General features: G+C 39.2%; 1 protein-coding gene and 1 pseudogene across 2 annotated transcripts in view; one reads left to right on the top strand and one right to left on the bottom strand.

The window, feature by feature from the left end:
- Positions 1-262: 262 nt before the first annotated feature.
- LOC107696229 (DNA repair protein RAD52 homolog) lies at positions 263-6,493 on the bottom strand (annotated as a pseudogene).
- Positions 5,517-10,193, top strand: part of LOC107696248 (proline-rich protein 5-like) — a 13,731-nt gene continuing 9,054 nt past the window's right edge. Inside the window, exons 1-2 of one of the 2 annotated variants that reach the window (XM_016496501.1) lie at positions 5,517-5,883; positions 8,853-9,033. In XM_016496501.1, the coding sequence (XP_016351987.1) occupies positions 8,873-9,033 (161 nt within the window). In that variant the 5' untranslated portion in view covers positions 5,517-5,883; positions 8,853-8,872. Of the gene's footprint in view, positions 5,884-7,378; positions 7,540-8,852; positions 9,034-10,193 lie in introns of those variants that run through there. The other variant, XM_016496502.1, reaches the window with a different exon arrangement.

Here is a 10,193-nt window from a genome sequence, read left to right as displayed (position 1 = left end):
TATTCAAATGCTTAATAAAACATTTTGGACTTTTCCTCCTCCCACTACACTGTGCTTATTATTACAAGGTGTTTTCCAGATTTATACCCACAGCTTTTCGCATCCCCTGCCATCAGCTACCAATAAAAATAGTAAAATGTGGTAAAATAACCTGGGAATACGGTTTCATTCCATTCCTCAGACTTTTATTCTCCAAAAATCAGAAATAAAATTTATAAAGTTTGGATTTATATTACAAATTAGGAGGTTCAATCAAAAACATCTAAGACAAACAAACATTTATTAGCTTCTCATATTCACAAATTAATATAAAACATCTAGATAAAAGATAACAATAAATAATTAAATTCATTGTGTCCAGTCTTCGTTTCTTCATCATCTGGCCGTGTCTGTATGGGCTCTGTGGTCCACCTTCATTAACAATTATAACATCATTACCATAGGTCCATATTTAAAAAGAAGCTAAAAGTTATTTTCTCTTAATGAACAGGCAAATTCGACAAGCACAGGCTTGTTATGAATTGTGGGCCACAGGCTGCCAGCTCTGAGAGTGTTAAGTCCCTGGCTATTTATATTAATGGGGACGTGGGATGTTTGCATGAGTGAAGAGGCGAAACCAGAACTGAGCATGTATATACTTGCCTAATTACAAAGTTTTTTAAATGAGCATGTATTTATTCCACAAACAGTTCAGACTGTACCTGCTCCTGCTGTAATTCTCATGTCAGAGGATCTGTATTGGCCATATCCTCCCTAGCCTTGAGGCACAACATGGCCCTGAGGTTGAGCTGGTGGTCTCAGGTACTGGGCTCTCTGTGGGGTCTTGCTGCGCATCATCATCTTGTGTTGGCTCTGTGTCGTGGGACGGGGAGGTTCTGTGGAGACTGTTGCAGGATTGTCGAGCATATCGATGCCGTCCAGAGTGAAGTCCCATAATTGCGGGTCATCTGAGGAGAAGTGGGAAATATTTATATATTTCACCTTACCATCTACTAGCCTTTTCCTGTATTAAAACCTCAGTCACCAAAAGTCCTTCAAAGTTTTCCCACCAGATTAGAGAGATCTCTATCGAAGAAGGAGGAGGGGAAAGAAAATTCTGTCATTTACTAATTTTTTTGCGATTTTTAAGATGTTTTTCTTGAAATGTATCAAAAATGAGAAATTCATGGATATACTGACCATGCTTTTCCAAGGAATCACAATGAAAGAGGTCTGGTATTTTCAAGCTTAAAAATATGTTTAGAATGATGCCCCAAATTTGACAATTCCCTTGCAAATGACCCCATTCCTCAAAAACAAAGGCAGCCAAATATTTTAATATATATAATATATGCAATTTTATTGTGATTTTATAAATACAATGCTGCTTGCATTGCCTTTTATATTGTCACTGTACTAAAGCCAAATCAAAATATTATCAGAAAATTAATCATTTTTATTATTTAAAGTTTTACATTTATTTCCTACTGTTAAAAACTAGTTGTCAGGGGGGAGGGGGATCACAACTAATTTGTTCATTTCTGACCAGTGAAATGCCAATAATATCTGTATATTCTGTAACTGTTGAAAAACCGTTGTTACATATATTTAATATTTTGTTGCCACTGGCAGCCATAAAAATGTCTTTCAAAACAAAAAATTCTTTATTTTTCATGAACGCCCTAGGACAATAGTTCACAACCACGGGCCAGGATCCCAGTTTGAAAAGACCTGCTTTAAAGCAGCCAGTATTTACCATCACTGTCTAATCAGTGGCACTGCTGATCATATATTTGACCAAATAAGTTCCCAATGCACATGTACCATGATCACACCTTTCTTTAAAATACTTCTTACCAGTCAGATACTCCTCCTGCTTAGTGGTCACCAGGTGTCCGTTTGGTGTACTGTGGTTAACAGGGCCTACAGCCTGTCCTAAAATGATAAACCCACCGATGGAGAGCGCTACACACCTGACACTCCTGCAGGCAAAGTCTTGAATCTTTTATATTCATGGCTAAAACATGAACCCTTAAATTTTCCATCACACCTTGCTTAGACTGCAGCGGCGGCTCAGTGGAACCGTTGGTCTGCTGGCTTTTCTGCTCCTGTAGCAGCTTCTTAGCCTCCATTTCCTGTCTGAACTTTTGCTGCAGCTGCTGCTGTCTCAGCTTCCTCTGCTGCTTGGAGTCCAGTGGAGGATCAGATGAGGACAGGTCAGCCATGTCAGCTGCTGACCTAAGAACATGGAGAGAAGCAGATTTATCATAAGTGCAGCTGGCTAGTGTTGAAGTTAGCACCAAATAAACTCACCTTGAGGTGTTGCTGGACCTGTTTTCAGAGTCCTGGTGAGCTGACGTGTTGCCAGAATGTGCTGCCGTGTTTGTCAATGAAGTCCTGGATCCAGTTCCGCTCTCATGCCTTCCTCGTACAGGGTGACTTCCCAGCCGCTCTAAGAGGGTGTTGGCTAGTTCCACTGGTTTGATAAATTCCCTGCTGTTGGCTCGGGCCAGGCTGTCGAACCTGGCTTTCTCCAAAGACGGCTCGCTATCACTGTGTTTGGTTTTGTTCAGGTCTAACGGAGGAGGTGGCTGCAGTAACAGAAAATACACCATATTTCAGGTACATAAATTGAGGAAATACATTAAAATAAGTCAAAGTATCATAAATTTGGCCCAAATGTTGATAGGATTACTTCTTACCTGCTTTGGTATTTTATTGATCGCTATGAGATACTCCTTATTCAGAATACAATTTCCAAGCGCATTTCCAAAACACCTTAGAAAATAAAATTGAAATGATTAATTCAATAACAATTATATAATGTATTGCATAATGTATAGTAAGCCAGTCATTAGCAAAAATTAATCTTGACAGGGTAATCGGAAGCCTTTTTTATTTTGTGATAATAATTAGCTGACTATTCAGTATATATATCCTACTTATTATATGGCTTCTTATTGAATATAAATAATTATCAAATATTATAAATAATTTAGTTGAAATTACTTTGTGTAAGGGAAAAGATAGTGTAGAGTTTGGGGTTGGTAAGATTTTTTTTCCTGAATGTTTAAAGAAGTCTTTTATGCCCACCAAGGCTGCATTTATTTGATTTATTTGAAAAATACAGTTAAAAACAGCAATATTATGAAATTCTATGAATTATTATTGCAATTTAAAATAACTGTTTTCCATTTAAATATATTTTAAAATGTAATTTATTCCTGTGATGGTAAAGATGAATTTTCAGCATCATTACTCCAGTCTTCAGTGTCACATGATCCTTCAGAAATCATTCTAATATTCTGATTTGCTGCTTAAGAAATATTTCTTATTATTATCGGTATTCATTGGAAATAGAAATCTTTTGCAACATTCTAAATGTTTCTACCGTCACTTTTGTTCAGTTTAATACATCCTTGCAAATTTCTCACAAAATTTGATTTAAAACACTGACCACAAAATGAAACAACTGACCAATCAGAGTCAAGTATATGTAGCAACAGAAATAATTACTTGAGTGCTCTTTTCAGTCCATCTGTGACGGCTTCTTTTCTTGCTTTTTCCAGTGACAGAGCTTTGGATTTAAGGCCTTATCTCACCCCATATCCTACATCCTCATGGTACGAGCCATCCTATGGAAGAGACACTGAAGAAATGGTATGCTCCTCACAATGCTGTGTGTCTGTCTTGTCAAGAGCACTTACCTTTAACTCAACCTTCACAAAGGCGCTGACTCCAACATAAAATTTCCCATTGATAAGGTCCACGAAGTCTGTAACACAAGATTGACCACGTCTTTTTAAAAAGAAGCACCAAATCTTGCAACCTGATGTAAATACAGCATAAATGGGAATTGTTTGAGAATCTGTGCCCGTCGTTATGAGAAACATGTCTTTGACTTGTGATGATGTTACCAACATTTTGTTGACATATTGAGTGTGACCATCCATTATACCCAAACATTTCATTAGCCAGACTTACAACTTTGTGACCTTCAATATAGCACACCTGCAAAAAACAAGACAAAGGTCTAATAACCTGGAAAACAGCAAGATAATCAACTATATATTAGATCAGCAAGACTAAATATTTAAGTGTACATTAAGCGCATTAATTTTCACTTTTTGTCCTCCTCCAGCTTGTCTGGTGCTGATATATTCAGGTCCGAGTCTCTGCCGTAGAGCATTCTGGACGGCCTGATACTCCTCTGCAGTATATGCATACTACAACAAACATAAACTTGGAATTCTGGAAATATTATTATATTAATACAATATAAATCATCTGTTTCTGTAGCTATTAACATGTCAAAATAATCAAAACACATACCTGCCCAAAACACGTGTTGGTTGTATGAGGTTTCCTCTCCTGTTGCCTCCTACTGCAATGATCCATGTGTGTCTTCTGATCGTTAAGTCTCAAAAGCCGTCAATATTCTCGTTTAAACGGTGCTGGATGTGTATAATGTGAGTGGATGTCGCTAAACTGTAACAACAGGAAGTCTGACTCAACATTACACGCTAATTTATCCACATCTTGACATAGACATGTGGGGGCGTGTTAGAAAAGAGCCGTTTTAGGTAGGCGTGGTTGACTCTTAACTTTTATAAAGAATATCTCTTTGGATTTGAGACTTTAGTCTTTGCAACTTTACAGATCTTCTTTTACGCACCAAAAGCTTGTAACACTCCAAAGAGAAAGGAAAAATTGAAATCGCATCATATGACCCCTTGAAATATCCCTGTTTGTCTCAAATAAAAGATTGTGTTCTCCGCATTCACCATCGCGAAATGAAAATAAATGTCAACACAGGAAAAAAAAAACAGCATTACAAAAAGATAAAAAGCGGCATTTATTTGAAATCCAGTTTAGTGATAATTGTCCAATGTATACATGGCGATGGAGATTTGGATCAATCTCAGTGACGCGCATCTTTTAAAGTCGGCATGAAATAAAAATTCACATTATCTATTTTCGAAACGCATTGAAGACGATATAAACAATTCTTCCGTGCATATCCGTTTCATTTAAAAAAAAAAAAGTCTAGTAATGTTTAATCAAAATATCATAACTGTTTTCTATTGGTAAAAACGACACTTCTCTCTAGTGACGTGCAGGACTTCTCCAACAATTTAGTCCACTTATATAAATAATAAATGTCTGTTAGGAATGAACTATCCACTAAATCATTCACTCAACCCATTCATAAAAAAAACACAATGTAAAAATAATAATAATAAGAAGAATAGTTATTGTTCTTTTATATTTTTTACATACAAATTCCGTGACAAATTATCCTTCCGTTTTGACCTACAAATTAATGCCATGACTGTACATATCTATAGCAAAATAAAAAGCAAAATTGAATTTAAATTTGAATTCTGCTCGCCTCTGTAAAATAAACCGCTGCTGTGCTAAATTATATCCTGTCACGGTCAACTCGGCAGGGATTATCTAAATCTAAATTAGGGATCCAAATAAAGATTGCAGTCTGGTTATTTAATTGAATATGGATTTTATTACATATGGCTTCCTGCTGAGCATGAACACTGAGCTCATAAAGCGAAACGGACATATCATTTCCTTTACTACATTTTAGCATATCAACCATTCATTTCATTTTGTTTCAAACTCATCTTGACCCTTCGCACAATGGCGCGCGCGCACAGTCTGGACTGCCGTTTGGTCAGACAGTCTGCGACTCGGGAAGCAAAGAGGAGGGGCGAGTATTGGGGATGCCTGCCACAGGAATGATACATTAACCCCGCACAGCCCACATCCGCATTTATGGATTAGTTTCTCCTGACGTGTAAACCATCATATCTATTGTTCTCGCCATCACTGAAGTTACATAAATATCCCCGACGGCTCATATTCACTTTGCACACGGAGCACATGACGGTGAGTTGAAACATTATTACGATGCACTACTGTTCGTGTGGAGTGTTAGAGCCGGGAGTTTGATGTTAAATCGTGTTTTTCCCTGGATGAATGAATGGTGCATTGTTGCGCTGTTTGTAAATAACAAACGTGTCACGATCACCATAAGGTACATTGAGTACCCAGTGCGTCAACCCAGCCATGAATAACTTCCAGCTACTGATGGAACATGTAACCAATAGAAAATGATGCGGTCAGTTGGGTTGTTTGATCCGTATCGAGTTTTAATAGAACAGGCAGGCGAGATCTGTTAGTCCAGAATGGGAAGTGATGCCCTTCCTCTCAAATAGCCTTCTCAGGTTTACCCAGACGTCGTCGTTTTACCGTTGCTTTTACCTGTCTGCACTTTAGAAAGGGAAATGGACTCCTCCTGCTCCTGTAAAACGTCGTGGCTCGTGTCTAGGCACGTTCAGTGAACAAAGGGAAACTGACATGACGCTTCAGGGAAAGTGGAACATAAAGCAAAGTCACATATTATTTAGGTCGAGGCTGTTGAGATGCGTTTGCGTATGTGTGGTTTTTTTTATTTTCTTTCTCTTTTTTTTTCAAAGAGGCCATAAAAATCTCTTACGGCCGCGTGAGCAAATGATGACAGACTGATGCAAGACAAGTCTTTTGTTGTAGTAGCCTATTTCTTTTGGGAAGCTTCCCAGATGGTCCAGTAGGAGGCGCGGGATGGATTGTGTTGCTGAGGAACACATGGCGAATGAATAACGTAAACAAGCACATCGATCTTTGCTTTAACAGCAGCCGAAATTAATTAAATTTGGGGAATCTTCGACAGAGTAATGGTTAAAAAAGTTTTTACTGCTTAGTTTTTACTGTGGTTCGCTTGTAACATGGCCTCATAATCGAGACTGATTACCAAATGCTTGCATCAGGGAGTTGTGAAATTTAAAGGGATAGTTCACTTAAAATTGAAAATTCTGTTGTCATTACACACCCTCATGTCGTTCCAAACCAGGGGTGTGTTTCCTAAAAGCACCGTTAGGTAACTATTGTGGTAAGTTCCATTGATTGAACCCTATTGGTAACCATAGTTGCTTTTGGGAAATGCACCCCTGTATGAGATCAAATTAGATTTTTTTGAAGTTCATGCTGGTCGCTCTTTTCTTTGCAAGAGGAACATAAAGCAAAGTCACATATGTAGGTCGAGGCTGTTGAGATGCGTTTGTGGTTTTTTCAAAGAGCCCATAAAAAGCTCTCACGGCCGCGTGAGCAAATGATGATGGCAGGCTGATGCAAGTCAAGTCTTTTGTTTTAGTAGCCTATTTCTTTTGCGAAGCTTCCCAAATGGTCCGGAAGGGGGCGCGGGATGAATTGTGTTGCTGAGGAACACATGGAGAATGAATAACGAAAACAAGCACATCGATCCTTGCTTTAACAGCAGCCGAAACGAATGATTCTGACATTTGGAAATCTTCGGCAGAGTAATGTTTTTTTTTCAAAGAGCCCATAAAAAGCTCTCACGGCCGCGTGAGCAAATGATGATGGCAGGCTGATGCAAGTCAAGTCTTTTGTTTTAGTAGCCTATTTCTTTTGCGAAGCTTCCCAAATGGTCCGGAAGGGGGCGCGGGATGAATTGTGTTGCTGAGGAACACATGGAGAATGAATAACGTAAACAAGCACATCGATCCTTGCTTTAACAGCAGCCGAAACGAATGATTCTGACATTTGGGAATCTTCGGCAGAGTAATGTTTTTTACTGTAGTTCGTTTGTGTAAATGGGTTGTGACATGCCTTATGATCTAGACCAGGGCTGTCCAAACTCAGTCCTGGAGGGCAGGTGTCCTGCAGAGTTTAGCTCCAACCCTAATTAAACACACCTGAAGCAGCTAATCAAGCTCTTACTAGGCATAGAAACTTCCAGTCAGGTGTGTAGAGGCAAGTTGGAGCTAAACTCTGCAGGACACACGCCCTCATGTCGTTCCAAACCTGTATGACACAAAATGATAAATTCTGAAGATCGTGCTGGTCTTTTCTTTGCAATTACAATAAATGGAGACCGGATCTTCAAAATGAATTTGATTCGAGAACAAATCATTCAGGTGGATCAACCGATTCATTGTAACAAAAAGAAAGATTGGTTAAAGGGATACCCCGGTCACCCAAAAATGACACATCTGTCATAATTTACTCAGCCTCAAGTTGTTCCAAATTTGTATTAATTTCTTTCTGTGTTTTGAAGAATGATATATGAGGAATGTTGGTAAAACATTTTTTACGGTAGCCATTGATGGAGAAAAAAAATACAATAGAAGTCAATGGCTACTGTCAACTGTCTGTCAGCAGAGATAAATTCAAATAAGTTTGAGGGTGAATAAATGATGACAGAATTTTCATTTTTGGGTGCACTATCCCTTTAATGAACCGGGCATCAATGCATTAAGCGTTGCCCACAATTAAACTAATGATTTGTACATGAAACCGACTGATCCGGTTCTCAAGTTTGACTCACTGACTCACTGATCCGATTGCAGTTGTTAACAGCTCACTGAAGGGGAATATTGACAGTGAACACTACTTAAATTTCACTCTGTTCTTCCTTACACAAAGTAATTGTAATTAAGGCAAATAGGAATATTTTACCTCTTTCATAATTGAATGCTTTTTTTTCTGCATCTTTTCTGAAATGTCAGTCATCCTTCATTGTAATTGCGTGAAAAAGAGTGACCAGTAAATTTTTTAAACTATTAAAATTAGTATTATTAGTAGTAGTTCTAGTGTTATTAAATATTAAAATCATTTTGTGTTCTGCAGAAGAAAATAAGTCATACAGGTTTGGAACAACATGAGGGAGAGTAAGTGATGACAGAATTTTTATTTAAGTAATCTAATTACTTAAAGATGCATTCATGAGGTATGTGGTAGTAGCAGCCACCACAACACTCTCTCATTTTGTCTCTTTCTTCATCCTTTTGTATTAACAGAAGGACCAGAGATGTTCTGAATGAAAGGAGGATCTGGCAGCCTTTCGATAACAATGCTGGAGAACTTGAGCGGAGCCCACATTGATCGCCCCGCCCCTAGATCATCCACATTCAGCTTCTCTGCCCTGTTTGCTCTGCCACACCACCTTCACATGGATGGGAGCAGTCATCCATTCAGGAGGTAAAACTGATGTTGTGAACGGATCTATTAACACACTCACATCCTGCTATACATACTCATGTCCTGTTATTTGTTTTCCTGCATACCCTAAATAAGCCATATTCCAAAATTTTCTCACAATGTGTGACATTCTTCAATTTGCCACCTGCTGAGGGTCCCACTTTGTGTGCATTTATTTGGTATCAGTGTGATGCCACAGGAGACGTGACAAAACATAGATTACTCCATTCCAAGAATCAGAATGGGTTCATCTATATTGATGTAAATTCAATGAGTGCAGACAGGACCAGTGGGAAATGGGTCAAACATTTCCAGGCTAATGTCAGTAGAGTACAGTCACCACTGCAGCCTATTCATGCATGACAAATAATAGTTTGTAAAAAAAAAATATATATATATATCAAGATGCTGATTAGACAGCATGGTTTATTGCACAGGTGTGCCTTAGGCTGGCCACAATAAAAGGCCACTCTAAAATGTGCAGTTTTATCACACAGCACAATGCCACAGATGTCGCAAGTTTTGAGGGAGCGTGCAATTGGCATGCTGGCTGCAGGAATGTCCACCAGAGCTGTTGCCCGTGAATTGAATGTTCATTTCTCTACCATAAGCCGTCTCCAAAGGCGTTTCAGAGAATTTGGCAGTACATCCAACCGGCCTCACAACCGCAGACCACGTGTAACCACACCAGCCCAGGACCTCCACATCCAGCATCTTCACCTCCAAGATCGTCTGAGACCAGCCACCCAGACAGCTGCTGCAACAATCGGTTTGCATAACCAAAGAATTTCTGCACAAACTGTCAGAAACCGTCTCAGGGAAGCTCATCTGCATGCTCATTGTCCTCATCGGGGTCTCGACCTGACTGCAGTTCGTCGTCGTAACCGACTTGAGTGGGCAAATGCTCACATTCGATGGCGTCTGGCACTTTGGAGAGGTGTTCTCTTCACGGATGAATCCCGACATTTCACAGGCCACAATCAACAACCTGATCAACTCTATGCGAAGGAGATGTGTTGCACTGCGTGAGGCAAATGGTGTAGAGGTCTACACGGGTCCAAAAATTCGTGCCCGAACCCGAAGAGACCCATAAATGTGCTACACTGAACCGACCTGGACCTGTCTATTATTTTGAAAGTTGGACACGGGCCCATGCAGAA

The sequence above is a fragment of the Sinocyclocheilus anshuiensis genome, unplaced genomic scaffold (genome assembly GCF_001515605.1).
Source record: "Sinocyclocheilus anshuiensis isolate Anshui unplaced genomic scaffold, SAMN03320099.WGS_v1.1 scaffold778, whole genome shotgun sequence".
Lineage (NCBI taxonomy): Eukaryota > Metazoa > Chordata > Actinopteri > Cypriniformes > Cyprinidae > Sinocyclocheilus > Sinocyclocheilus anshuiensis.
The sequence above is the reverse complement of the archived record's forward strand: the minus strand, read 5'-3'. Positions and strand labels throughout refer to the sequence as shown.